General features: G+C 31.8%; 2 protein-coding genes and 1 non-coding gene across 8 annotated transcripts; 1 reads left to right on the forward strand and 2 right to left on the reverse strand.

The window, feature by feature from the left end:
• Positions 1-4,799: 4,799 nt before the first annotated feature.
• BLOS2 (biogenesis of lysosome organelles complex 1 subunit-like protein) lies at positions 4,800-10,791 on the reverse strand. Of its 6 annotated transcripts, none has more exons than XM_088802774.1 (7): positions 10,438-10,791; positions 10,245-10,330; positions 9,469-9,521; positions 9,202-9,273; positions 8,510-8,565; positions 7,824-7,872; positions 4,800-5,169 (listed from the first exon to the last, which is right to left on the reverse strand). In XM_088802774.1, the coding sequence occupies exons 1-7, from the start codon at positions 10,734-10,736 to the stop codon at positions 4,903-4,905; spliced, it is 882 nt and encodes a 293-aa protein (XP_088658900.1). In that variant the 5' UTR covers positions 10,737-10,791; the 3' UTR covers positions 4,800-4,902. The 6 variants fall into 6 exon arrangements, with proteins under 6 accessions (XP_088658900.1, XP_007010353.3, XP_017984448.2 ...); XM_007010291.3 differs by lacking the exon at positions 9,469-9,521 and adding an exon at positions 5,300-5,422 and having other exon boundaries at positions 9,202-9,281; positions 10,438-10,782; XM_018128959.2 differs by lacking the exon at positions 9,469-9,521 and adding an exon at positions 5,300-5,422 and having other exon boundaries at positions 10,438-10,464.
• An 11,096-nt stretch (positions 10,792-21,887) lies between these two features.
• LOC148760374 (small nucleolar RNA R71) lies at positions 21,888-21,994 on the reverse strand. Its single transcript, XR_016023262.1, has one exon. It is a non-coding gene; the product is annotated as a small nucleolar RNA R71 (small nucleolar RNA).
• Positions 21,995-23,248: 1,254 nt separating this feature from the next.
• On the forward strand, positions 23,249-23,641 carry LOC148760375 (uncharacterized). Its single transcript, XM_088810476.1, has one exon. It carries the CDS (start codon positions 23,249-23,251, stop codon positions 23,639-23,641), a length of 393 nt encoding a protein of 130 aa, XP_088666602.1.
• Positions 23,642-27,546: the final 3,905 nt, after the last annotated feature.

The raw sequence follows: 27,546 nt of genomic DNA on the forward strand, positions 1-27,546 counted from the left end.
ATCCATAACTTAACATCTTTGAATTGTAAAATGTTGGGATTCAACCTCATGTTCAAATATGAAATTAATCAATGAATTAAAAGCATAACATAACGAAAAAATAAGATAATACATTTAATCAAACAACCAGTCGAATCCCTTAGAAAAATTATGTGTTTTTCATGCAATTTTCAGATTAGTTATGAATGCCCATAAATTCAAGTATTACATACCTTTCTCCAAATATCGTACTCGAGAGCTAATGAAATCCAAAAAGCTTTTGAGGAAGTAAGAAACCCGCAAAGAGAATAAAACAATCTGAAATCTTACAGTTGAAATCTTTGCTTCTTCACTTTTAAGATTTGTTAAATCTTCCGCCACCTAAGTGTTTAGCCTCTAACGATAATCCATACAATAAACAAATAAGACCTTCTCAGAGATAAGATTTATTTTACTTGTTCTATTGCAAGTTTTGTTTTTAAAGAAACAAAAACCAAAAATCCTAGCCAAACCTTATTTTTGTCGGACAAAAAATTTATTTTTCTTTTCTTATTTTATGAATCTGCTAAAAAGTGGCTTAAAGCTTCAAGTTTTAATTGCTTAACATAACATATTTATATAACCAAACTAAGTTGTAACCCTAGATACAACATTTTTATTTCTATTCAATTTAAGTCTTTGTGAACTTATATTTTTCACTTTATTTTGATCTATTTCAATCAAGTATAACTGAATTAATTATCTCTCTTTAATCTCAATCATGTCACTTAATGTGTGTGACCCATTACACTTCTAACATGTCCGCAATAAATATAAATCATAATCAAATATCAATTTATTAATCAATTCATTAATTAATTTATATTTAACGATCATGAGCGATATTTAACAACACATCATGACAACCCAAATATTAAGGAGTCAATTAAAAAATTTGACAAAGACATTTAGTGATAAGTCTATCAATGCAATACGGTCCTTTTATCAAATATATCAAATGTCATAAAGCATGACTCAATGTCTACTTATGACATTCCATATTAGTTCTTGTAATTCATGACTAACCTTATGAATTTAGGAAACTAACTTTCTTCAAATTCATTATGCTTTGACCAAAGACTTTATATAAGTTAATTTAAAGTTAAGAACAAGTGAGATATATCTCCTCATATCACTTAAGGCGTTAAATCCTCTCTTAATAACTCATCCACCTTAGCATGCCTCGTGGCACACCTAAAAAGACTTTGTTTAGACATCTAATCGCCTCCAAACCCATAAGGGTGAAATCAAAATGTCTTTCCTCATAAAAGATGACTTGGGGTCTCAAGTTCAAGGATTGATAACATGACTATAACATAAGAATATATTCCATAGACACTTTAGTGAAATACCAAATGGGGTTCTCACAGTGGATCATGCTCAGTGAATTTGTTCTTTAATAAGCACCCACATGTCATCCTTAAGTATCTCATATACTTCAATTTATAAGATCTTTTACTTACTTCTCAAGTAAAGAAACTTAACATGTATCAATCTTTGAACATTGTCAATACCTTATGTTGACAATACAATAATCAAAAATTATTTTAGAAACATGACTTTGATGCATAGAGATCTCATAATTATAACAATTTTACAATTCTCTTGCAAAACTTATATGTTTCATGGGCTTCATCCAATTAATACTTAATAATTTTTTATTATTGTACTAACATGAAAAAAAACTTCTATCACATATAGTTAAACAATTAAATATGTAGTAAATGGTAATATATATTTGTTGACCAATCCAATTGGTTCAAGGGCATATACTTATATAAAATCCCTAAAATCCTTAGTTTAATGGAGGATTAAATGAGTTCAAATTCGTACAAAAAGGTGTCAGGTTAAACCCATGGTTTCCAAAACATGAAAATAATAAATCTCACCTTAGATTCGAGTTTAGAAAGTTGATTCCTTGCTAAATGGGATATCGAATGGTTGTAAAAGTGGTTTTGAGGCTATTGGAGAGTGAATGAAGGCTTAAGAAATGAAAAATAAGAAGTAAAGATTAAGTTAGGGCTTTTTATTTGTTCCTGTTTTCTAGGGATCAACCCTTCTCTTTCAAGAGTCGATCCTCCTTACTTCCAAAAGCTATTTTAAGTCTAAAAACTTCCATAATTAAAACACCATATGAAAGATAAATTTAAAGAAAATTGGTTGGGAAAGCCCATCCAATAACACAATCAAATATAGCTCATTAAATATTCAACATTCATCAAATTCCATTTAAATGAAAAGTTAAGGTTTCTCATTCTCCCTTCTCAGGAAAATTCGTCCTCGAATTTTCTAAACTACTCATCACTCATTTGATTACATCATATTGCATATACAAAAGTTTTTCTGTTGGATTGGGTTCTTCAACTTGTCTTCTCAAGACATTCCACTACCCTATACTCAATGACATCTAAAAGTGCAATAGTGCAATACACTATGGGCTTAGTTATCATTGGTTGCCCAATCTCAATTCTCTTTATCACAATTGGTGCATGCAAGAATCACAAGCAAGACAATGACCATTGCCCTTGCTTACCACCATCCCTACCCAGTGATGTTTAATGATAACTATTGAATCATTTATAGGAAAAATGTTACCACCATCCTTGCAAACCTTTGACAAAGTGTTTGATTTGAAAACCAAACTAGTGATGATCATTCTAAAAATATCACATTGTGGCAAGTCAAGACACCTATGTTCCTAGTGACATTATTAAAGAACAATATTTTCCATTTCCACCAACCATATGTTGTGCAAGATTTGTAACATCATTTCAAGTTTACTTATTTTTATTCATTCCAATGCCATCATTTCTCTTTCTTGGGTTCTAGTTTGCGTATATATAGAATCTATAACCATCCATCTCTGTTTCCATTTTGGAATGCGAAAGGCCTCAAAAAGACATCGCTCTAATGGTCTAACTTTTACAAGCTTACTATTTTCATCATGAACTTTCACACTATCACAAATCCAGTAGCCAAATTTAGCATAGTTACGCATGCACTCCTTAATTCACTCTTAAGATGAACATGACCAAGGTACCAAAATTTCATAATTCAACTATATCTTCATTTATTCTTAATATCAATCACTATTTTGCCCAGGCACAATTCATGCACTTTGGGTTTGGTAGTAGTACAAAGGTAATATTATTCACATCATTTCATATATCTCCACTTTCGACTGTAAAAGAAGTCATCGATCAACTTGCATGATTGCATTTAATATAAAACAATAAATATTAATAACAAAATAAAAAAAATAAAAAATTTGAACAACAAATGCTCATACATGAATGAAATTATAAATATATAAATGATGAAATAATAAATCCAACTCATAATTAGAACACCTAACAACAAGAAACAAACATCAAAAAATGCAAACTTAATATTAATAAAAAATTTTAAAAATAAAAAATTTTAAACCTCAAAACCCATAACTAACCTTCTCTTTTTTTTTTTATGTCAACCATCTGCTATAAAACAAATATTCATGCATAAATAAAATTATAAATATATAAATAATGAAACAACAAACACAACTTATAATTAAAAAATCTAACAACAGGTAATAAACATTAACAAAAAAAATCAAAAAATACATACTTCACATCATATTACTTTAAAAAAAATTATTAAATTTTTTCCCTTTTCATAAATTTCTTATCAATCAATCTTGATTGAATTTAATATAAATAAATATTAATTAAAAAATTAAAAATATATATATATAAAATTCAAACATCCAAACCTACAACTATCCTTATCTTCTTTATTTTATATCTCCACCTTCAATTGTAGGAGTCATTTATTAACCCCCTATGATTGTGTTTAATATAAAACATAAATATTAATATTAAAATAAAAAAATAAATTTAAACAAACAAATATCCATACATAAATGAAATCATAAATATATAAATATAAAACAACAAATCTAACTTACAATTGAAATACTTAACAAGACGCAAAAAAAATACAAACTTCACATTATATTAATGCCTCAAAATTTTTTCTTCCTGCAAATTTCACATCAATCAATCTTACATAATTATCTTTAATATAAATAAATAATTAATTATTAATAAAAATAAAATATTAAAAAATTTGAACCTCTTAACCTATAGCTATCCTTCTCTTCCTTGTTTTGTATTCCACCTTCGACTATAGAAAGAGTCATCAATCAGTAAGAAAGAAGAGCAGCCACAAAGAAATCCGATCACGGAAGGAAAAGTAGTGTTAATGGAGAGAAAGTCAAAAGGAAAAGTGAAGAAAAGATAAGGAAGAAAGGAGAAGGGAACGGAAGCTTCCAAATAAAGGAAAGAGCAAAACCCAAAAAAAGAATATCACCCTTGTGTTTTATAAAAAATTGAACTGCCCTCACCTTTTGTCCAAATTACCAAATCACATTGAGCTCGCATCTGAAAACCTAAATACCCTTCGTGCATCAACCAAATCATCACAACACGTGTCACATTCTTGACAGCGGAACCGGTCCCGCAAAGCTTTCCATTTAGAAGGCCAAGTGGTGCGCAGAAGGCCTAACCACGCGTCAAAATTTTGAAGCTTTCCTTTTGTTTATAAAAATATTATAGACGCTAACAAAAGTTCATATATTTTACCAACTCGTCTAAAATTGACATTGTTTAGAGCTCAATTCATAGTTTGTTTTCTAAAATTGTTGATGTCATAAGTCTGCACTATATCTCTGTTCTGATATAAAATTAAAGTAAAAATATTTTCCACTTTGTTGTCATGATGCACGTGGAAACATCAAAAAGTTTCCCAAATCCCATTATATATTATTTCCACACACGTGCTCGTTTACATTAACCAACAATTCATTATTCTTAAAATAAAACACACAACCTCAATCAAAATGTATTAAGGAGGTGGATGTTGGTACACTGATTGTACTTTAGATTCCAGCAAAGAAACATATCTGTCAAGAACTGAAATCACAGCTTCAAACTCAGTGACTTGTTGTTCTATTGTATCAATCTGTTGAACATACTCATCAAAGTTTCCACTCTTGTTTTTCAACTGTTCAACAAATACTCTTAATCCAGATGCCACGTCCCCAAATCCTTTGTATTCTTCCGCCACTTTCAAATTCATCTTCTCCAAGAGCTCCAAAATATTGTTAGTCCCCTGCAAAAAGAAAGGTTAAACACTCAAAAAGGATGTAAAATTGGGCCAGATATGTAAACTGAATGAACTAATTAAGAGTTTTTGAGAGAAACGAATGAAATGGAAAACCCTTTTTTGGGTTTAAAGAGACCTGGAGTTCGGATTTGACCATGGTGGAGACGCTGGTGGAGAGATCATTGAGCGACTCAGCAAGTTCGTCTCCGACCTCTACCTCCTTGTCAGCCATCGCTGGACCCAAGTTTTGGTTTCTTTTCTTCAACAATAAGATTGGTTAAGAAATAGAGTCAAATCAGCAGCTTTTCTTTTTATAGCAAGTTCAACTTTTCTTTTTCTTTTTTTTTTTTTTTATGAATTCAACTTTGGCTAAAATACTGAAAGTGCTGCTATAATTTTTAAGAAAATTACCCAAATAACCTTTTTATTCTTCTATTGTATCCAATTAAACTCTTAAAAAAATTTTTTTTTTTTTAACTGAGTTCTAATTTTGCATCAAAACTGCTAAAATTTGACATCTTTGTCACCTCCTCATCTATGTGACCATTATATTTGTCATGCCAGCATTTACGAGGCAAATACGTGACAAATAAGGGCTTTGTAAATATTTATTTACCTTGAATTGATCATTATTGTGGAATGACAAAAAACTTTAAGCATGCTTTTCAAATTAAATTTGCATAGATATGTATCTATTTCTCAAACCAAAAGTTTGCTTTAAAGACTATTCACTAAGCCTAAATGCAAGTCCAATTCATATTCAAAGAAAAATTAGTTTTTTGGAACCTAATACAACTTTGACACTATTGGTTTTGAGAAAGAATGGTTTTTATGTGCTTTACTTGACTAGAGGTTTAAATCTCGAAAACATATATGTTCTTCAGCTCTAACATTTTTTTAAGAAATCAAATTTTGGAAAAATTGAAAGTGAAGAAATATTTTCATAATTAAGCTAAAGGAAAGTTCAAAGAATATTACTTTGCAAAATATTTATTTTTTGACTCATATATTAAGTGCAAAATAATTCTCCAGAAGTTTTCTTCTTTTTCTTTTTTTTTAATCTCGTGTCTTTGGCTTTAAATGACAATCAAATGATTAGTTCTTGAATTTACAAAGGGTGATAAAAGAATCAAAGATTAGGGAAGGAAATAAGAAAAGGTATGCACGATTTGAAAACAAGGAAGAGGGCATCAATCCAAAAGCCTTTCTAAAGCAATTTTGCTTCAAGGATCAATCCCCTCCTTTAGCAGATCAATCCCCTAAAGGATTTTAGCCAACAACGAACATTTTTCTCAAGAAATAATGGCTAGTTTCTATCCAAAAGCAACCTCAACAGCTAGATGATTATTCCAACTATAGAAAGGGCACTCCAACACATTTGGATGATGAGGGAACAACCTTGAAAGATCATTCACTTAAACTCCTCAAGCATTCAAAAAAAATTCACTGGTTTGAACTTCAAAGTTTTATTCTTATAGGAAATCTTTTAAATTATTTTCCATGTACTTATTTGGCAAATACCGAACCTTTTATAGGTCATTAGTTAGCAAAGTCATTTGTAAAAGCTTAGAGTTTATTTGAGATAAAGGGGTGAGGAATCCTCCTGAGTGTTGTTGTGAGTTTTGATAGAAACCTACTTTGGGATTTAAACAGCCTTGAAAGGTAAGGATTTAGAGGTTTCTACGTTAGCCTTCAAAGGTAGGGAATAAGAAGTCATACCTTAACCTTCAAACATAGTGGTTGTAAAAGTTATATCTTAACATTCAAAAGGTATTTGTAGGCTTGAAGAAAATAGTGGATTGGACTTCTTGGCAAAAGGAATCTATGGGAGAGGACATAGGTGCCTTGAGGAAGGACCAAACCTAATACAAGCCTCTTCTCCTCCATTAAAGTTCAAGGTCATTTATGATTAAATTTCCATATATTTTTTTTATATTGCTATCTTCCCATAAATATTTGATCAACTTTAATTTTGCAAAAATTTGGAGTCACCCTCCTCTTTTGGATTGCTTATCTACACTTGAGCAGCCAATTGGCAACAGAGCTTTAAACTCTATTTTTCATCAATGCACAGAAAGTTCTGAGGTTTAAGAATTTGATAACCCACCTTAGCCACTGCTCTCTACTAAATTCTAAAAGAGAGTTCCAGCTAAAATATTTGGGTGGTTGGATGAAGGCATGCCATGTTATATTTTCCTAACACTTACAAATCAGATATTTATGCATGTATTTATGAATAAACTAAAATGAACATATATGGAACAAGATGCACATTATTTTGGTACATATGGAGGTACAAAGGAGGAGCGAGGTTCAAACCTTGGACCTCAATTCTCCTACGGAGGGTAACAACCACTACGCCAAGCCTAAGTTGTTGAACAAGATGCATGTTTATGTCTACATAAATGCCACTGCACACGTATGTACACTTTTCATAAAATGGGACACCAACATGTGATTGATTATCTGATGAGTTTCATACATCTTTTAGAAAATGAAAACTGGAAAATTCTAAAAATTAAAGATTTGTGCAAACAAACAAAAACATTTATTGTAAAAAGTAATTCTCAATTATCTATTAAACACTTAAACCCCTAAATTGAAAATCAAAGATCAAATCAAAGAATGAATAAACAAAATAAGTTGCATAGAAGTCTTACCAGTGGCATCAACTCTGACGGACCTTGGAAAATATACAAATGAGATGAACTGCACAATGAAAAAATAGAGAACCAAAATAATCACAACCACATATAATATCCTTTTTCTCTCCCTTTGTTTCCTTTGTCTTCCATAAGCAAATAACAAAAACAAATAAGAACATCCAACATAGGTATATGATGTGAATGCACTGAAGCACTAAAATGTTTAGAAAGTCCAGAACACACTGAACCCGCAGCTATGGAACATAAAAACTATGGAAACTTATAAGCCCCATCCCCATAACAACCCACACCCCAGCCCCCTCTTCACCTATACTTGCATGTCCATCAAAAATAAATGATGAATGTGCAAGTGAGAAACCATGCCTTGTATAGCAAATACTTATTATTTTCCCACCATTAAATCTACTACTCCCAACAGATTAGTGCATGAATGAGCCAACTTAAATAGTCCTTTTGTATGGACTAGGGATAGATGGGTATATGCACATCAGAATAGTATGCAAAGCTCAATGTAAATTCAGCTCCAAGATTGAAACAGCCTTTTCCCTTTGCAAAAGATACCAGTCAAATGAGTAAGCAAAATCAAATGGAACTGGAAACACAAATGAATGGCATTGAAAAGAAAGACAGAGAAATAAAAATATGAGTAAATCAAGACATGCAAGCAATAGTCTACTTACCGGCCAAATTGAATGACATCACCTACATGTACGTCCACATAAGTCCTTCTCGTCACCTAATTAAATTGGAGAGAAAAATCCACTCAGAATGAGTCACAAGCACAAGACATTATAATCTAGCAGCAAGTCCATAAAACTTTCCACATAAAACAAAAATTGTATCAAACAAGCAACTTTGAGCAATTGGGCAATCAAGCATCAAATTAACATGATAAAAAAGGTTCAGTTGTGTTCTCCCTCAACAAGAGATATACAAATCTTGAACAAATTCAGAATATGCTTATCTACTCTTTTGCTTAATTGATTCATTACAAAAAATTATCAATATCAATAACTTCTCCACTGCCAGAAGAAAAATTAATAGGAGAGGAAAAAATTTATGCCAGGAAGCCCAGCCATTACTTTCAAACATTGTAAGCACTACTCTAAACATCCAATTGTAATAGCCTAAGACAAAAATACAAATAATAGATAAGATATTCCTGAAAATTCCCATAGTACATGAGATCAAAGTTTCAAAAGCAGCACATAACTAAAAGAATTGCAGATTAAATTTGTAGCATGAAGCAGAGAGTTTGACCTCCTACACATGTTGCATTTTTAAGCTGAAAATCCAAAAGAATAACTGAAACACTGTAACATGGAAATATGCAACACAATACAACAAACAGAACACAGTTGTGTGGCAATACCTGACTCTTGTTGATAAAAGTGCCATGTTTACTGCCAAGGTCATAAATATAGGCCTGACCACTGCTCCTAAACTGAAGCACTAGTAAAAGAGAAACAAGTAATTAAATAACAGAAGGAAAAGCATTAGCATATTCCTATGGTTTAAGTTCTACTTAATACTTGCATTCCTCGTTAATAAATATTGGTGCAATTTGCAAGTGAACAAATGGACTGGCAATAGACAGGGAAAAAAAATTTACAAGAATAAGATCTCATTAAAACTCCACCTTGTTTAGCTCAGATGCCACAAATTTGTTAGCGGAGTGGCCATGAGCAAGTTCTTGTAGAATAGAGAACATAAGAGAGTAAAGTGGAGATCAGAGAATGCTTTCATCGTGCTGCCCAAGACAAATCAAGGATCTCAAAGGCTGGTCAAGTCTGACAAGGTGCTTCTAGAGGGTATAGAGTTGAACATTTTAGACAAAGTTGATTAAACCCTTAGATGCAATGATGTGAGGCAAAGTAATATGGTTTTATTATAAAGTACAAACACTAGCCAGAGGTTCACCAACTCAGCAAGCTATATTGCTAAAATGCATAAAGATAACTAATTCTTGGTTTGTCAACGAATTGAAGTATGTTATCTCCAACCAAGAATGAACTTCACCAATTCCAATTCTTTTCATTATATTTTGTGTTTATGGTTATGGACATAATGATTTGTTAGCATTTTAAAATGACTTTTTGAAATATGTTATGGCCATAAACATAACCTTGATTGTGTAAACTTTACAAAATAGTAAAAAAAAAAAATGCACATTTTGTTTCTCAGGCATCCAACTCATTTTCCATTTAAAAACCAATAAATGTTATTACTTAGCTAATTGAATCTACTTCTTTAGAATTCCAACAAATTACCCATTTGCAGTCCTTATCCTATTCTACAAACATATATTTCCACAAAGACAAACAAAATTTCCAAGTTCACCAACCAAATTCAAGCTATTTAATTCCTAACATAACACATTCTGAACATTAACAAAATCAATTAAAAAAGATTTACCAGCATGAAACCGTGAAATAGTGGGATGCTCGAGCACAACATCGCAGAGGTCAACACTCCCGAACATATAAGCTCCCTTCTCATACCTGCACAAACAAATGTCACAATTATTCAACAATTCCACAAAAACGAACCAATAAAAATGAAGGCTTTGAAAAAAAAGAAAGGGGAGGAGGAGATTCAAAATAATTACACTTTAAGTTGGTCAATGACGCAGCCCTCTTCAAGGACCTCAAGGAAGAAATGGTGAGAAGGAGGTTCGCTCCACTGAGGGATTGCGTAAGGCACAGAAGAATGCTTTGAACTTGAAGGCTTTTCAACTGAATTTGGTTCTGAATCACAAGTTGATTCCATTTCTTGGTCTGGGGGGTTTTGGGGAGGATCCCTTGAGGTTTTGCCTTTTGTGGGTTCGGATTCTTCTTGGGTTATCAGTTCGGGTTCCGTCGAGAGGTTAGGGTTGCGCCGTGGCTGTGGACCCATAGTGGTGGTCATGGTTGCGCAGAGAGAGTATGGGGTTTAGGAAGGCTAAGGCGCCACAGGGTCCAATGTTAAAAGATGGGTTCGGAGTACGGACAAAGGACAAGGAGAGCATATGGGCTGGTCGGTTTTACGGTGGGTCCGGGTTTTAATTTTTATAAACTCAGTGCAAGAAAATGAGTCCGGCCCAAAATATAGAATTACAGATTATTATATATATTAATAGGGATTATATTTGATACACTTAAATTGTACAGTTTTTATGTATTGTCTGGCAAGGAGATTACAAGAGAGCATCAGTCGTTTCAGGGAGAAATAAATATCGATAAAATCGAGAGTAAACTTTAATCGATCGAAGCCAATCGAGTTTAATAAAAAGCAGATCAACTAAAATCGATCTCGATTTCCATCGATTGAATGTTGAGATGGGCTTGGGTTGAAATGGCCCAAAGCTAATAAAAATTGAAAAGTTTGTATTGGGTTTGGACTTAAAATTGTGTCAAACTCATCTTTTTAATTAAAATAAAGTTCATTTTATTTAAATAATTAGTCCAATTCATATGATTTATTTTTAATTAAACAAGTAAACATTATATAATTTTTTTAATAAAAAAATAAACACTATATTATTTATTTATAAGAATGCAGAAACAAAATTTATCTTTGTTAAATAAAATGTCAAGTCTGGCTCTACAATATGTCTATTATGTCATTCCTACATAAGAATACATGTTTGCTTACTTGGGTACCTCGAAAATCGTTAAAAGACGATATTGTACCAAATGGTACAATTAAGTTGAATTAAGCCTCAAACTAATCGAAATAGAAATTTTAAGATGAAATTTAGAATTTTAAAATCCGAGAATGACTTGAAATGGTGATTCGGAGTTCGATGACCGATTTGGACTCAAATTGGAATTTTCATGATCTAGGGGCAAAATGGTCATTTTGCCATCCGAGGTTAAAAATTAGAATGTTGGAAGAAGTTTTTGATCAAGATTGACTATTTAGAACATAATTTGAGTTTGAGAAGTGAAAAATTTTAATTTTGGCATTTTTTCGAAGATAAGGGCAAAATAGTCATTTTGCCACCCTAAGGTAAAATTGTAATTTTACACCACCCAACACTTGTCCAGTACATGGATTTTACCTAATATTATTATGGATAATTGAAGGATTTTATGTGGTGGAAAAAGAAAGCTTAATAGTTAAGAATTTAAAAATGGACCAATGGTAATGTGACAAGTGTCAAGCTTTTATTTCTTTATTATTTTTCTTATAAATTAGCACAAAACTAGCCTATTTCTCATTTTTATGGCCGGTCAAAGCAAGAACAAAGGAAGAAAAGGAAGAACAAAACCCTAGGTGGAAAAATTCAAGGGAAAAGTGTGAAAATTCAATGAGACAAGTGAAAAAAAAAAAGGTAAGATTTTTCAATTAAGCTTGTGATCTATCTTTCTTAAGCATTTTTTTCTTATTTTCCATAGTTGAATCACAAGATATCATGAAGGATAGTGTGCTGATCAAACCTTAGGAGAGAGAATTTGATGATGATTTAGATAGATTTTTAAGAAATATGGATGTTTTTAGTTGTTTATGGTGTTAAGTGTAAGAATTAAGCTTGAAATTCACATATTTCTCATGAGTTCATCATTGGCCGAATCTTCCTTGTAGAGTGTTGATGGTGGATTTGATTTTATTTCAAGTGAATTGGTTAGGAAATGATGAATTATGGTGAGAAAATCAAGTAGGAAAAATCATAGTATTGATGCACTCACCATGGCCGAAATTCTCAAGAAGAAATGTGAGGATGATTTTGCTATATTTTATGCTATTTGACTTGTGTTTGATGGTTTGGAGAATTGGAACAAAAATGGAGTTAATTGGAGTTAAATTCGACGTATTGGCCAATTAATCAAGTGATAGATCGAATTAGGCCAATACCATTTTATTTAGGTACATAATTGAATTTATATTGAACACCGTATTTAGATAGTTACCCGAGTATTTCACATCCAATTTCATGCATTAGTATAAGCCTGAATTGGTTTTACAACGGTTTAGCACAAATGTAGCAAATGGCTTATTATGCATTATGTCTAAGTGGTGAGCTTTCTGGCAAAAGTAAAGAGATAATACCCGAGGATCAAGAATTGGAGTACTCGAAATTAGACTCCTGAAATAGTGAGTAACCTTACTATCATCTTAATTATCTAAAGTGGTTTTTATCCGATTTTGTGATTTTATAGAAAATGAGTTAAATGGTAAATCTTTGTGTTTTGTAACTAAAATGTGATTTATATGAAATGATTTTATAAAATTGTCTTGAAATTGAATGATGGTTTTGAAAATAGAGTAATTGGAGACTAATCGCTGTGTTATAAATCATGGTTTGAATTGAATGGCTTATGATAATATTTGCATGAATGGCTGAATTGGTGTTGAAAATGTATGAACTGTTAATTTACCTTGAGAGGTTGTAAAATAAAATAATTGCCGTGTCATGCTGTTGAATTTTATTGAATTTGTGGATTATAAATTGGTCGCTGCAGTGGACGGGTTCTGTGGACCAGCCTATTAGAGGGACACGGTAACCCTATTATATTCATACCTCAATATGAGAGGCGTGGTTGGATAACTCCTGAGGTTAAAACTTTAGAGTTAACTTCACGCCAAACCATCACGTGAGGGTGAACTCAGTCAACGCCAAGGAACGGCTATGTTTTCAAAATAAAAAACATGATTTATGCGTACATAACTTTTTAATAGCCTTGGCGGTCTCGGTTGGGATAGCCCTTGGTCAAGGTATCCCTGATAACTGAGTATGAGAATGATTTTGGCACGAGCCAAAGTTTTAAGAAATTTATAAGCCATGATGATTACTCAATTTATATGAATTGATTTTATTTGGTTGAAATGAGTTGAAAGATGATGAATTACAATATGTTAAACTATTTTATCTGTCTCCATTTACTCAGCTTTAGATATTTTAGATAGTATTTGTTTACTCACTAGGATTATATAATCTCACCACCCTCATTTTCACCCCTTTCAGGCTTAGGATAATTGGTAGATAGCTCATTTCGTTGAGGGCTATAGTTGGACTTGCATCCTCAAAAACTGTAAGTTTAACTCTTTTGATACTTTTGGTCATTCGTGGGTCCATGTGTCACTGTAAATTAAATTTTATACTTTGATTATCTGTATTACAATATGTATGAATTTATTTAACTTTTACGCTACAAAAATTATTTACCGGTAACTCTATAAATATTGTTTTATAAGAAAATAAAATATTTTATTGAATATTTTTATTATATTCAAATAGTCATAATTTCATTTCAAATGAATGTTTTAGACATCTAAACTTATTTTTTATTATGAAATATGTGTTTTCCACTTGCATACTACATTTTTAGCTGGTTTCGAGATTTTTGAGGAAAAATGACCAAAATGCCCCTGTGAGAAAAAAATTATTTTTCTATTGTTTTGATTTGGAAATAATTTATAATCTCTCAAAACATGATACTTAACAACTGTTGCTCATAGGGGAGGTGTGAAAACTAATATTAAAGCCTTGTGAGATTCTAGTTGGCATTCCGGGCGATGAATGTCAATCAGGACGTCGCGACGGTTGTGAAGGGTTCAAGGGGAGTACCGAATCGTGACATAAAATATATTAAATTGACTGACAAAAATATTAAATAAAATGGAAAAGATAAGGGAATAAACATTTCATAAATTGTACATAATATACAATGCAATTTAGTATGTTATACAATGCAATTAATCTAAATGCGAGAAGTACAATATAAAATTAATAAATTGTATATACTACAAATTCATAAAAGTTAGAAGTTACACAATATAAATTACTAAATTTTAAAACATAGATTTGATGGACCTTGGACCTCCAACTCCAATTTAGTGATTTTTCAAAATATAATCCTAAAAGTGTTAAAATATAAAATAATTAGTATAAATGATTAAATTAAGATAATCTAAATAAATTATAAATGTAAATATGCATAACACTTAATGATAATATTACCTAAAAAATGAAAATAGCCTATATAAATAATAACATGTTACTCAGAGTCAAATCCTAACTCAGCCTTAGTCTCACGTATGGGCTCTAATGTAATCTTTGACAAATCTTAAAAAATAAAATAACAAATATGGTAAAATTTTTAAACAAAGAACTAAAGAAACAAAGAAATAGATTGAGAAAAAAAATGATACAATATAGGATGATATTATATTACGAAAAATTAAACAAAGAATTCAAGAAACAAAAAAATAATTACCGAAATCAAGTTTATCAATCTCGTCCAAATCATCCTCAATCTACTTCTGATAACCAATGCTTTTCCATTTAGCCAATCTTGAGCACAAATAAGTACTTGCACAACCTTAGGAGTCAAAGAACTCCTATATGCATCAAGCACATGTCCATTAGTACTAAAAGTGGATTTTGAAGTAATTGTTGAGACAAGAACCGCTAATACATCACGAGCAATAGTAGCAAGTATAGGAAACCTATGCTAATTAAGTTTCCAATACATGAGAACATCAAAGTCAGTATCTTCATCATCATCCATCGACTCAGATAAATATTTATCCAATTTTGATTTTTGCTCCTCTAAGCCATTGTTTAACTGATGCCTCTTAAAAGCACCTAATCTTTTCTTTGTAGTTATTGGGTCCTTACCACTCGAAACAACAGCATTGTCATGCCCATTTTTGCCACCAGTGGCTTTTCTTATTGGCATTTGAGACTTTTGACCATTTTCACAAACATGAGATTGAGATTGAGGTTGAGGTTGAGGTTGCAACATATTCTTATAACATTTAAACAACTCATCCATTGTTCTTTTCACTAAAGAAAACATCAACAAAGCTTGCTTGGTGGAATACATATCTTACAAAGTAAATTTAACATAAGTAAGCTTTTTTCTCATATCAAAGAATCGAGACAATGTACAACACCAAATTCATTTTTCCCATATACTCCTAATACTTGTCAAATCTGGTTTTCATTCTCATTGTCATAGACTTCAAATCAACATCATCACTTTGATGCCATTCAATCAAAGTGCCATATAGATCAGAAATAGAATCAAGAAAAGAATTTGTAGTGAAATAAGATGTACCTAAAATATTCAACGGTCGTATCATAAAACTCTTTCAAGAAAAGTGAAATCCTCCTAACAATTGCCCAATCTTAATCATCGGACACGTAATCTCCATTCCTCACTAGCTCACTTTTGTAACTACTATCACAATATTCAAATGATGCAAAAAGCCCTCTCAAATTTCTTAGTTGTATCTAACATTAAAAAAGTAGAATTCCATCTAGTGCACACATCTACTATTAACTCCTCTATTAATAGCACACTCCATAAACTTGTTTAATCTAAAAGAAGATTGTTTAACATATTTCACTATTGCTTTAACACTAACAATTGAGTAATTGATATCCTTTAATCCATCATTCACAATAAGATTAACAATATGTGCAACACATCTCATATGAAAAAATTTACCTTTAAAAATACTAGTTTCGACAACATTAAAATTTTTCTTCAAAGATCCTATGGCAACATCATTGGAACTAACATTTATCAACAGTAATGAAAAAAACCTTTTGAATCCCCTAATCAACCAAACATCTATCAATTGCCTTTCCAATAACTTGACCTTTGTGACTAATGGAACAAAAGTTTAAAATCTTTTTCTGCAACTTTCAATCTTTATCAACAAAATGAACAATCCAACACAAGTAATTAATTTTTTGTACCAAAGCCCATATGTTTGTGGTGAGACATATTCTACCAGGACATGTTCTCAAAAAGTTTTTAATATGAGTTTTTTCATCAATATAAATGTTATAACAATCCCTAGCAATGGTCCACCATGATGGTATACGAAATATGTAACATGCTTCTTTCATGTGTTTCCTATACCCTTGACTTTCCACAAATCTAAAAGGCAACTCATCTACAATGATCATCTAAGATAAACTTCTCTTAATTGCATCTTGATCAAACTTCCAACTATCCAAAAAACCATCTCCTGATGAAAAAACATGTCCATTTGATTATTCTCATTATTGGCATGGAGCATTTTCAACTTTGGACAAACCTTAACATGATTATTTAAAGAAAATGTTCCACTTTTTTTTTTTTTTTGTATCAGCACATAAAACGTTATCACAATGACTACATCTAGCCTTATGATTACCTTTGTCATCAACAAATATTATGAAGTGATCCCACAAAAGCAATGACGTCTTAGATGGTTCTTTTTGTTTTTGTGGTTTAGAGCTTACTGCTTGATAACTCTATGATATAGAGTTATTTGAACTTAATTTTGATAGTATTTTAGCTTAGATCTTATAATAATGCATAGAAATTAGTAAGTTTTATTTAAATAAATTTAAATTAGTTAATTTAGGTGATTCAATCTAATCTTAGTTAATTTTATGATTAATTTGGTGTTAATGTGATTAACATAGGTTGTTATTGATTTATTTGTGCTTTTGTAGGTTTAATGAAGGAAGAATTTTATTGAAAGAGGGAGAGCAATTTTGAGGTGCAGACTTTCACCACATATGTTTTGGTATTTTGACCATAACTCTCTCTACAGAGATCCAAATGAAATGATTCTTACACCATTGGAAATTTAAGAGAAAAATCTACAATTTTCATGTTTACCATTTCACCCAGTTCGGCCTAAAAGGTGGTCAAATATCTTGTTGAAGTTAGAGTACTGTAGCAGTCCTAGAGCAATTATGATTTTTAGTAATTAATTGGTTGAGACCGTGGCCCACGTAGTCTTGTCACAGCCCAAATTTCAGGCTATGACTAGCACATGGGCTTAGTGGGCGTAGCCCACTACGCCCAAGCAAGCCTCTCTATGAGATCCTGTTCCTCATTCCATCCATCATCTTTAAAACCATGTGTTTTAATTCTCAACAATGAATATTTCATTAATATTTTATAGCAACCGAATATTCATATTTGTATTATCTCAAAGTACTGTCATTCATTACCGTCTCATAAGGGCATCATCATCAATCCAACATATACATACTTCATTTATAACATGACTCCTAGTAGTTTACATTACATATACGTGTACACAGACAAAAAACTCTCAACCGTCAGCAGAGTGACTTTAAGTGAAGGTACCGCTACTGAGATGCCATAGTACCTACCAAGAAGACGAGCATACATGGACACTCAATCTAGGTCCCAACTGCCTCCAAATCTAAAAACATGAAGTTTAAAAATGTGAGTATAAAACTCAATAAGTGAATATAAGAAGAGAACAAGCAATCGATAAGGAGAACTTGGAAATAATGATGCACTTGTTTAAAAAACAATGCAATTGATTTAATTTCTTACTAAAAACCCCTCATTTCAAAATTTGATTTAATAACCTCATAGTGTTGCAAAAACCCATGATCAATCTATGAAGTTAAATTGGTGAAAAATATGTCAAAATCAAGCAAGGTAGCAAGCATGACAGCAAGTTTCTCGCTGCAGTGAGAAATATTCTTGGTTTGCATATGTTTCGGTTTCTCAAGAATATCTCCCACTACAGAAGTCCAATTGCCTTGATTTTTAGACCATTAGAAAGCTAAGAGGCTGGGATACAACTTTTATGTTTACCAATTTGCCCAGTTTTGACCGAAAGGTAGTCAAAATCTATGTCAAAATAAAGGCACTTCACCATAAAATTTGGAACCACCCGAGAGTTTCTTGCTGTAGCGAGAACCAGGCTAGTGTGACCCCCCCAACCTGAGAGTTTCTCGCTGCAGCGAAAATGAATCTCGTTGCAGCAAGAAACAAAGCAATTTAGTTAAAAGGGGTCTTGTTATATCAAAAGCCATTTTGTTGTTAAAATGAAAAGTAATTTGGGAGCAATTAACAATGCCAACATACAACACAATCACAATTAGTTTCATAAACTTTCTATAACATATATATATATATATATATATGTATACATACATCATCATGCATACCATCCCGCCACACTCAGCTCATGTGCAACCTCCACATCACGCACATAGCTGGAGTCATCGTGTGCATCCCCCACATCGTGCACAACTAATACCGCCATGTGCATCATTCACATCGCACACAAGCAATATCATCATCCACACTCCTGCACTCGTCATCACCGGCATGTGCTCCCCCACATCGCGCACATGCTCAGTTATTATTGCAAACAATATTACTATCAATACATATCATACATATTTAGATATATATATATATATATATATATATATATATATATCAACATAACACAAGGCACATGGATTCATCACAATCACATTCCACAACGCTAAACATTTCATTTAAAGCTTGGTCCCATGCATATTTTAGAGAAAAACAGATAAAATATTTTAATGGATTTAGTCAAACACATATGCCCTAATCCCAAAACATTTTAATGCAAGTTCACTCACCGGTATTTGTTGAATCTTTACTCGACTCCAACTTCTTCTATTACTCCAAATGAATATGTGAAGTCTTGTTGGAACCTATCACACACAAACATCACAACCAGCCCAATTTGCATAAATACAATTCTAAAAGCTATTTCTTAAATCAAGCCCCACTAGTTATTCCTAACTATCTTCCAATTACCATTTGACTGGCTATTTATTTTCTCTGCTCTAGTAACACTAGAAATAAATAAACAAACCTCAACAATAAAACAACTCACAACTCCAATTACTAGCCATTATCAACAACCTAAAATCAATCCTCATTCATTACTCACTTTGGTGGATTTATAGTTGAATTCCTTCTCAAGAATACTCAAACTATCATGGAAAGTCTCTCTCTCTCCCTCTCTCTCTCTCTTTTTCTCTAAAATGTCCAACTAGTGAGAGAAAGTATTGAGGAAAGACCTTTGAGGGTTTTAAGGTGAAAGAGTGAAAGAGCACAAAAGGTTCTATGAAAAAGTGCTTAAAAGCATGAAAATTGGAGAGAGAGAGAGAGTTATGGAAGCTTTAAGGGAGGCTTCCATGGAAGATGAAAAAACGTGAGATGGGAGGAAGAAGAACAAGAAGCTGCTGGAAAAATGAGGAAGCTGTTGGAGAAATGAGATCTTTGTAGCCTAAGCTTATCCAAACTTCACTTAAATTACGAAAATGCCTTTAACAAGTTGGCTTTGTCTTCCTCCAATTCTTTATGCAATCTTTTTACTCTTTTGACACTGAGATAAAGTCCATAATAGTCTAGAAATACTCAGGTTCACAAAAATTTAAAAATTTTGACTTGAGATGAAAAATGACCATTTTGCCCTTACCTTGGAAATCATCATTATTTCTATTTCCTTCGTCATTTTATCCTTATTTTCACCATTCATTTATGTCTTAGGCCTACTTAGGCCTTAATAACATTAGAAAGCTACTTCCAGGAGCTCACCATGAGAAATGACAAAATTACCCTTCGTTAGTGATATCGCTTCTATTTCTAGCTACGAGTCTATAAAAATCAAAGTCTAACAAGTCTGATGAGAAAATTCTGATTGGAATTGATTTCTTTCTTTACCCAACTTGGCCTGACTTCAAAGCCCTATAAAACAACCTTTTGAAGGACTTTTTGGATATAACGAAACATTGGATTGAAAGATAAGATTCAAGCCACAAAGTCATTGAAGTTGAGAAGAATTTGAAGGATTCAAGGAGATTTGGAGATCAAGATTATAATTTTTGAGTTTTTCTATCTTTTTTTTATTCTCTTATTTTCTTGTTTTTATTTTTAATGTTTAAACTTTATTTGATGATAGTGTGTGACTTGATGATGAACTAAATTATTTATCTAAAATTATAATTGAACTCAATACGTAGTAAGATTTATTTATCTCTCTTTTATTTATATTTGATGGATTTAAGTTGTTTATTTTATTTTGTTCTTAATGCTTCTAGTTGATTGGCCACCAATTAGATTGAATTGAAAAATTAGATTAAACCTTGATGAAGGAGATTTAGGTAGACCTTGAATATAATAGCATATGATCGAAAACTCTCAGTTGATTAGGTGGTTTGATTTTCATATAAGGTAGACATACACTTATAAGACATATGTAGCTAAAATTAGAGCACGAACTTAATGAATTTGCCTTTAATTTAATTTGCATAAACATGTACTAAATTAATTATGAGAGATATTTGTATTAGAAACTCAACAGAGACTTGTAAATAATTTAGGACTCTAGGTTAGCAACTTCATCCATTAAACTGAGTTAAGAGAGAGACAAAAATCATATGAAATATTGAGAGATATCATAATCTTAGGTAATCACTAGAAGTTAAAAAAATAATTTTGCTGATATATTAGTTTTAGTTATTAGTTTATTATTTTAATTTTAATTTTAATTTTATAATTGTTTGGATAAGGTTAGCGTGTGTCAATTTTAGTACTTAACAATAAGTATTAAAACAATTCTCTGTGGGAATGATACTCTACTCATCATTATTTTATCTTTATGATACGTATACTTACGTAGGTAGAAAATTAAACAACAAGTTTTTGGTGGGAAATTGACTAGTTTCTTTCTTATTAATATTGATACCAAGCATTCTTAATTTTAATCCAGACTTTTCTTTTCTTTAATTTTTTAGGTACTTTTGGTCGTTATATGCAAAGAGCTTGAAATTTGAAAATTGTTCATTTTGATCCAGAAATTGAAAAGAGTTTTTTAAGACTTTAGAGGAAAAATAAAAAAATTTCTGCTCCAAGTAAAATAATGGTTGATCAACAAGAGGAAGAGACCAAGTCTTTGAGGAATTATGTTGTCCTAAGAGTATGAAATCTCCACTATAGTATCTAAAGACCCTCTATTCAAGCCAACAACTTTGAAATTAAGCCATCAATCATTCAGATTATTCATACTGTTGTTTAGTTTGGGGGTTTGCCTAATGATGATCCGAATGCTTATATTGTAAATTTCTTGAAAATTTGTGATACATTCAAGGCCAATGGTGTTACTGATGATGCCATAAAATTGAGGCTTTTCCCTTGCTCATTGAAAGATAAAGCAAAGAGTTGGTTAAATTCGCTTCCTGCTGGTTCCATTAATACTTGAGATGATTTGGCTCAAAAATTCTTAGCAAAATTCTTCCCACCTACTAAGTTTGCAAAGATGCGGAATTATATCATTTCTTTCATGCAATTTGATTATGAGTCACTATATGAGGCTTGGGAGAGGTATAAGGATATGATAAGAAGGTGTCCTCACCATGGATTACCTAAGTGGCTGTAAGTTTAGATTTTTTATAATGGTTTGTTGGGACCTTTTAGAATTACCATTGACACTACCGCTAGAGGTGCACTCATGAGTAAATCCATTGATGAGGCTTATGATTTGCTTGAAGAGATAGCTTCCAATAATTATCAATGGCCATTTGAAAGATTGGGTACAAGAAACATTAATGGAATTCATGAATTAGATGTGATAATTCTACTTTCACACAATTGGCTTCTTTCGCAAAGAAGATAGATAAACTGAGTGTTAATATTATTCAGAACACCTTTATGACATGTGAATTTTGTGGGGAAAGACATTCCAATGACAATTGTCCCATCTATTCTAAGTTTTGTCAATTTGTTGGAAATTAGCAACAGAACAATCCCTACTCCAACACTCATAATCCAAGTTGGAGGAGTCTTCCTAATTCCTTATGGAATAACAACCAAGGGTCTTCATCAGCATCCAAGTCAAACTTTCCTCCTAAATTTCTATCTAAAGCCCCCATGTCAGAGAAAAGCCTTCAATTGAGGATATGTTCATGCAATTCATGACAAAGATTGATGCATTCATAATAAAGATTGATGCATTTATGACAAGGACTGATGCCTCCATTCAAAATCAAGTAGCTTCAATTAGAAATCTTGAGACATAAATGAGCCAACTTGCTATTGCTTTACATACTAGACCTTATGGTACCTTACCAAGTGATACTGAACCCAACCTAAGAAAAGAAAGTAAGGAACGTTGTATGCTAATCACTCTTTGCAATGGAAAAGAGGTAAGTAAAGAGTTAAGTAATAAAGCTTTAAATTTTGTACTTTCAATTCAATCTGATGAGAAAGAAATTGAGAAAGATGCTGAAAAAGAAATTGTGGTTGAAAAAATCTGTTGAAAATTCAAAAGAAAAATCACAATTAAAATTTGCTCCCACACCTTAACTTTTTCAAAAGCAAAAACTTGACAAACAATTCCAGAGATTTCTTAAGGTATTAAAAGAGCTGCACATTAATATTCCTTTGCTGAAGCTTTAGAACAAATTCCAAGTTATCTTAAATTGTTGAAAGACATCCTAACTAAAAAAGGAAATTAGAAGATTTTGAGATAATTGCATTTACTGAGAAGTGTAATGTTATAATCTAGAATAAGCTTCCACCAAAGCTTAAGGATCGAGGGAGTTTTTCTATTCCTTGCACTATTGGTAGTTTTAAAATTTCTAAAGATTTGTGTGATTTGGTGCTAATGTTTCAATAATGCCTTTGTCTATTGCTAGAAAATTTGGATTTAAAGAGATACAACCTACTATAGTTACCTTGCAATTAACAGACAAAACAATCAAGCACCCTATTGGGATTATAGACGATGTTTTGCTTAAAGTTAGGCATCTATACATTTTAGTGGACTTTGTTGTGCTCGAGATTGAAGATGATGTTGAAATTCCTCTTATTTTGGGAAAACCATTCTTAGCTGAAGCTGGAGCAATTGTTGAGGTGAAGAATGGCAAAATAACTTTCAAAGTTGGAGAAGAGGAAGTAATGTTTAATTTGTTCAATGCAACTCAGTATTCCTATACAGATAGTTGCTATAATGTGGATTTAGTTAATGGGGGTAAAAGTAAGCCTATTCCACCACCTTCAACAAAGTAGGTGAAATGCCCCATACTTTGATATGGTGACAAATAAAGCTTATCGGATGTGAATTGAGGCATTATAAGGTATTTTGGGAACTAAGGAGACAAGATAAAATTTTTGGAGTAAAATAATATCTTATTAATAAAATAATAGTAAAATATTAATATTTAATCGGATGTCGAAATCAATCATGAAGAAGGATCATATGGTTGATCTAAATTGGGGAGAAGATGTCAAGCCTGACTCTATAAAATACTTGTCATGATATACATGTGATGGATAGCATGTTTGCATGCTAGGAGAGTCTCGAAAAATTTACAAAAGTCAGTATTGTACCTAGAGGTACAAAAAAGTTGATTTAAGCCTCGAACTAGATCAAATAGAGATTTTAGGGTGAAATTAAGAGTTTCATAGTCCAGGGATGACTCAAAATGGTTATTCGGAGTTCGAGGATCAATTTGGAGTCAAACCGAAATTTTCACTATCCAAGGGCAAAATGGTCATTTGCCACCTGGGGACAAAATGAGAATTTTTAGAAAAATTTTTTTTGGCCCCATTTGACTTATTGGAGTATCATTTGAGGTTGAGAAGTGAAAAATGGTGATCTCGATATTTTTCAGAGTATAAGGGGAAAATGGTAATTTTGTCACCTTAGGGGCAAAATTGTAATTTTTCACCACTAAAACACTTGTCCAGCACATGGATTTTATCCAATTTTATCATGAATAATTGAAGGAATTTATATGGTGGAGAGAGAAAGCTTAATAGTTAAGAAATAAAAATGGACCAATGAAATGGTGACGCATGGCATATTTATAACCATTAAATATTTAGCTTTAAAATTAACACAAAATCAGCTCATTTCTCATTCATATGGCTGGCCAAAGAAGAAAAAAGAGGAAAGGAAAAAAAACAAGAACCCCAGGTGGGAAAATTGAAGAAAAAGTGTTGGATTTCAAAGGATTAAGCTAATAGAGGTAAAATTTCTTGATTTTGACTTGTGATTCACACTACCCATGCTTTCTTTTTCATTTTTCATGGTTAGATTTCATGTTTTCATGGTGAATTCATGGCTGGTTGGAATGGGTATGGAGAGAGAATGAAGTTGGATTGATTTGATTCTAAGTTATGTTAGTGTTTTTAGTTAGTTTATCATGTCTAGAAACAAAATAACAAGAAAGGAATTCATTTTCCCCATCACCCATCAATGGCCAAATTTTATAGGGAGGATATTGTGGCTGAAATTGATGATATTTCATGATATTTTGGTGATATTTGATGTTTGGTGAGGCTAGAATTAAATGAAAAATTTTGGTGTGAAAATATGAATTTTTGCTAACGTATAGGCATGTGTGATTATTGACCCAGGATTGATAAATTGAATCTCATTCACAGTCACTGAGGTAATTTAGGTATAATTGGAGTGTAGAAAGTGAGAAAAATTGATTTGGAGTTACATTGGAGATTTTAACCGATTAGACCGAGTATAGTGTGACTTAAGTCGAATATCACATTTAAGCGATTAATCAGATATTTTGCATTCCATATCATGCATTAGTACTCTAAATTAGTTTAATTTTGATTTAGTACCAATGTAATAAGTTTCTCGATTTTGTACTATGTCAAGGTGGTGAGCCCTTTGACAAGGGCAAGGGAATTGTACCCCGAGGATCGATAATCAGAGTACTTTAGAAATTCGACTCACAAAATAGTGAGTAACCTTATTATCATTTTAATTATCTAAAGTATCTTTTACTTCGGTTTTAGTGAAATTTTATGAAAATGAGTTAAATGGCAAATTTTAAGTTTTATAAACAAAAATGAGTTGGCGGACTCAGTTGGGATAGCCCTCAGCCAAGGTATCCCAGATAACTGAGTATGATAATAATTTTTGGCATGAGCCAAGCTTTTTAAGAAATTCATAAGCCATATTGATTACTTGCTTTAAATAAATTGATTTCATTTTGTTGAAATAAGTTAAAAAATGATAAATTACAATTTGATGAAATATTTTAATAGTCTCCTTTTACTCGCCTTTAGATATTTTAAATGATATTTGTTTACTCACTAGGATTTTATAATCTCACCACCCTCCTTTCCACCCATTTTAGTCATCAGGATAGTCGGTAAATAGCTCATTTCATCGAGGACTACAATTGGATTGGCATCCTCAAAATATGTAGGTTCAATTCTTTTGACACTTTTAGTCGTTCGTGGGCCCACGTGTCACTGCAAATTTAATTTTATACTTTGGTTATCTATATTACAATATATATGAATTTATTTTACTTTTTTCTTGTAAAAATTATTTACGTAGTGTTATAAAAATATTGTTTTATGAAAAAATTGAATATTTTATTCTATATCTTTATTATATTCAGATAGTTATAATTTCATTTTAAATGAAAGTTTTAGACATCTAAATTTATTTTTGATTATGAATTATGTGTTTTATACTTGCATACTACATTTTTAACTGGTTTTGAAACTTTTGAGGAAAAATGACCAAAATACCCCTATGAGACAGAAATCATTTTTTTTTATTGATTTCAGTTGGAAATAGCTTAAATTCTTTTAGAACATGATGTTTGGTAACGGTTGCTCACCGGGGAAAAGAGAAACTGATATTAAAGCCTTGCGGGGTTTCGGTTGACAATCTAGGTAATGAGTGTCGATCGGGACAACGCGACGGTTGTCACAAGCTCGATGAGAGTTCCGGGTCGTGACAGCAGGTGTTAACTTTTTAAACAAAACTACCAAAACTTTCCAATCATCTTGATTTTGTGATTGGACATCGAGTAGTATTTTCTTATTCATAACTCCATCTTTTGCCATGGAATCTTAAACCATATTGGGGGAAAACCTTTAAGGTGGTAAAGATTCATCCTTATGATGTTATCGAGATTTATAATGGGCTTACCGAAGTAGTCAAGGTCAATAAAAAAAGTCTCGAGCCATATAAAGTAGTGCAGAAAGGGATGCCATAGTCAAGCTAGTGACTATAAAGAAGTGCTTCTTGAGAGGTAACCCAAGCACTCTAACTTACTCTATTTTATTTTCTTTATTTTTTCTATTTAATTATTAAATTATTAACACATTATTTTATTTTTCAAGTACATTTAAAGCATTTTTAAAAGAATGTAAAAAAAATTTCAAAACAAAATTCAAATAGGGGGAGCCGCGGCCTTTCGGACTCTAATTGACACAAGGTGTGGCCCATTAGGCTTTAGGCCATGGCCCTTTTTGAGAAAAAAAAAGAAACTATCGAGGCCACGACTCCTAAAATGACCTAACTAGATCGCGAGTGATGACACTTCAATAGTAAGGTCGCGACCTTGTGACTTTTTGTAACGTGGGCCACGACTCCCATTAAGGGCAAGCCGTGGCCCCCTCCTAATGTGGGCTACTAACAATGGGCAGCCCACTACCTAAACAAACCCTCATTCTTTTATTTAGGCAGCCACAACAAGGAAGCCCTCTATTGTTCAATTTTCTACCCACGTAAGTATATGTATTGAAAATATAATATAATGATGAGTAGAGTATCGTTTCCACAGAGAATTGTTTTAATTCCTTTTGTTAAGTACTAAAATTGACACACCTTAATTTTATCCAAACAATTAAAATTTAATTAAAACTTATAAACTAATAAACTAAAAATAAAACTAACCTAAAATCTATTAGCAAATTTACTTTATTAAATTCGAGTAACTACCAGACCTAAGATTATGATGTCCCTCAATACTTCATCTGAATATTGTTTCTCTCTCTTAACTTAGTTTAATGGATTAAGTTGTTAACCTAGAGTTTTAATTTATTTACAAGTCTTTGTCGAGTTTCTCATAAAAATACCTCTTCTAATTAGTTTATTATATGTCTATGCAAATTAAATTGAAGAAAAATTCATTAAGTTCATGCTC

Source organism: Theobroma cacao, chromosome 10 (assembly GCF_053813885.1).
Source record: "Theobroma cacao isolate CCN51 chromosome 10, ASM5381388v1, whole genome shotgun sequence".
Classification (NCBI taxonomy): domain Eukaryota; kingdom Viridiplantae; phylum Streptophyta; class Magnoliopsida; order Malvales; family Malvaceae; genus Theobroma; species Theobroma cacao.